The sequence below is a fragment of the Anneissia japonica genome, unplaced genomic scaffold (genome assembly GCF_011630105.1).
Source record: "Anneissia japonica isolate Jap-2015-1 unplaced genomic scaffold, ASM1163010v1 scaffold256769_len1689_cov182, whole genome shotgun sequence".
Lineage (NCBI taxonomy): Eukaryota > Metazoa > Echinodermata > Crinoidea > Comatulida > Comatulidae > Anneissia > Anneissia japonica.
In genome coordinates this window covers 1-1,689 of record NW_022717964.1, presented here as the reverse complement: position 1 = coordinate 1,689, position 1,689 = coordinate 1, and the positions used below count along the sequence as shown (strand labels likewise).

The window sequence follows — 1,689 nt, the reverse complement described above, 5'->3', positions numbered from 1 at the left end:
AATCTTAGATATTACTGACTCAAACAGTGGGCGAAAATAAATTAAAGTGCTCACAAAATGAAAACGATTGTCGAAAGGACGTAAATGTGCGTAATTATGATCTCTGTACCCGATAATATAATGATGATGATAATAATAATAATAATAATAATAATAATAATAATAATAATAATAATAATTATGATAATAATTATGATAATAATAATAATAATAATAATAATAATAGTGATACTTTTATAGCTTGGATTATAGCTTTAATTGTTTTTCTTTTTTTTTTTCTTACAAAGCTTTTATTGTACATGTGTACACATGAGTTGGTCATCGGACCAGCAAGAAATTGATTGTGCCGCAAATGTATATTACAGTCAGTATTTGCTTAACAACAATACAATTACAAAATAAAATCAATAAAACAGAGAATACTAGGCTCCTATTGTAATATTGATACCTATTCAAATTCCTTCTTCTTTTTAAAGGTTGACCAAAAGGGTTACACGTGAAGAGACATCCAATGTCCCATTATCAAAATGCTGTAAAAGAAAGTAATTTCAACATTTCACAAGGGAGACTAATAAAGGTTCAAGCAAGAGGCGATATATGATAACAATTTAATGGCAATTACGATCAAATCCGTTGCTATGGAAACGCCCATGTTGTAAAAGTCAGCCTATGAATACAGTATACGACAAGGCAATAAAGTAGATATAGTAACTGCAGTTGCGTTCATTCATTCACGGCATACATTTCAGGCTGGCGCTGTGTGTTAATTTTAATTGGGACTATTTAAAAAAAAATATAATTATTTGCAGTACATCTGGTAAAACTAGGCCTACACACAACTGTACTTACGTTTGTCTTCATTTTGTAGCTGTAGTGTTGCAGGATAATGATAATGTTGCGTTTGTTGATCAGATGCCCTTGCATCTCAGGAAAACGAGTCTCCCAAAATACTACTAATTAAACCACAGATGAATATATACGAACCGCACAAAATGATTGCTATTGTGCAATGGTTGCTGCTCACGTTACTGTTAACTGTTTCTTTTACATATGGTGTTCAAAACAACGAGAGAAAAGTTGCAGTTATGAAGGGAGAATTAATGCTTGGCGCTCTGTTTTCACTGCACGAACGTCCACAGGCCGGATCTAGGATTTGCGGAAAGATTAGAGAACAATACGGCATCCAGCGAGTTGAGGCTACATTTAAAACAATAGAAAAAATCAACAATAACAGCAATATTTTACCCGACATAAAGTTAGGAGTAGAGATTCGAGATTCCTGTTGGTACGAACAGGTAGCGTTGGAACAGAGTATAAAGTTTATTAGTGATTCTATACAAAGAGACGCTGCTCCAGATGCGAAACAGGAGAATTTAAATTGCAGCAGGAAATCGACGAAACCAATAGTGGGTGTTATAGGCCCAGGTTCAAGTCAAGTCACAATACAAGTTCAGAATCTCCTTCAGTTGTTTTCTATTCCACAAATTGGTTATTCCGCAAGCAGCCCTGATCTAAGTAATAAGAAATTATATGAATACTTCTTGCGAGTCGTACCATCGGATGAACTTCAAGCGCGTGTAATGGTGGACTTCTTAAAACAGTTTGGCTGGACGTACGTTCATGCTGTACATTCAGACGGTAAGATTCGAATTTTTATTCCCCCAAGCACACACACTCACACACACTATA

General features: G+C 34.7%; 1 protein-coding gene across 1 annotated transcript; it reads left to right on the top strand.

Moving 5' to 3' along the window:
- Positions 1 to 287: 287 nt before the first annotated feature.
- Positions 288 to 1,673, top strand: LOC117110400 (metabotropic glutamate receptor 5-like; the record flags this gene model as incomplete). Its single annotated transcript, XM_033253096.1, has 2 exons — positions 288 to 364; positions 477 to 1,673. A coding segment is annotated over exon 2 (705 nt), but the record flags the coding sequence as incomplete, so codon positions are not given.
- Positions 1,674 to 1,689: the final 16 nt, after the last annotated feature.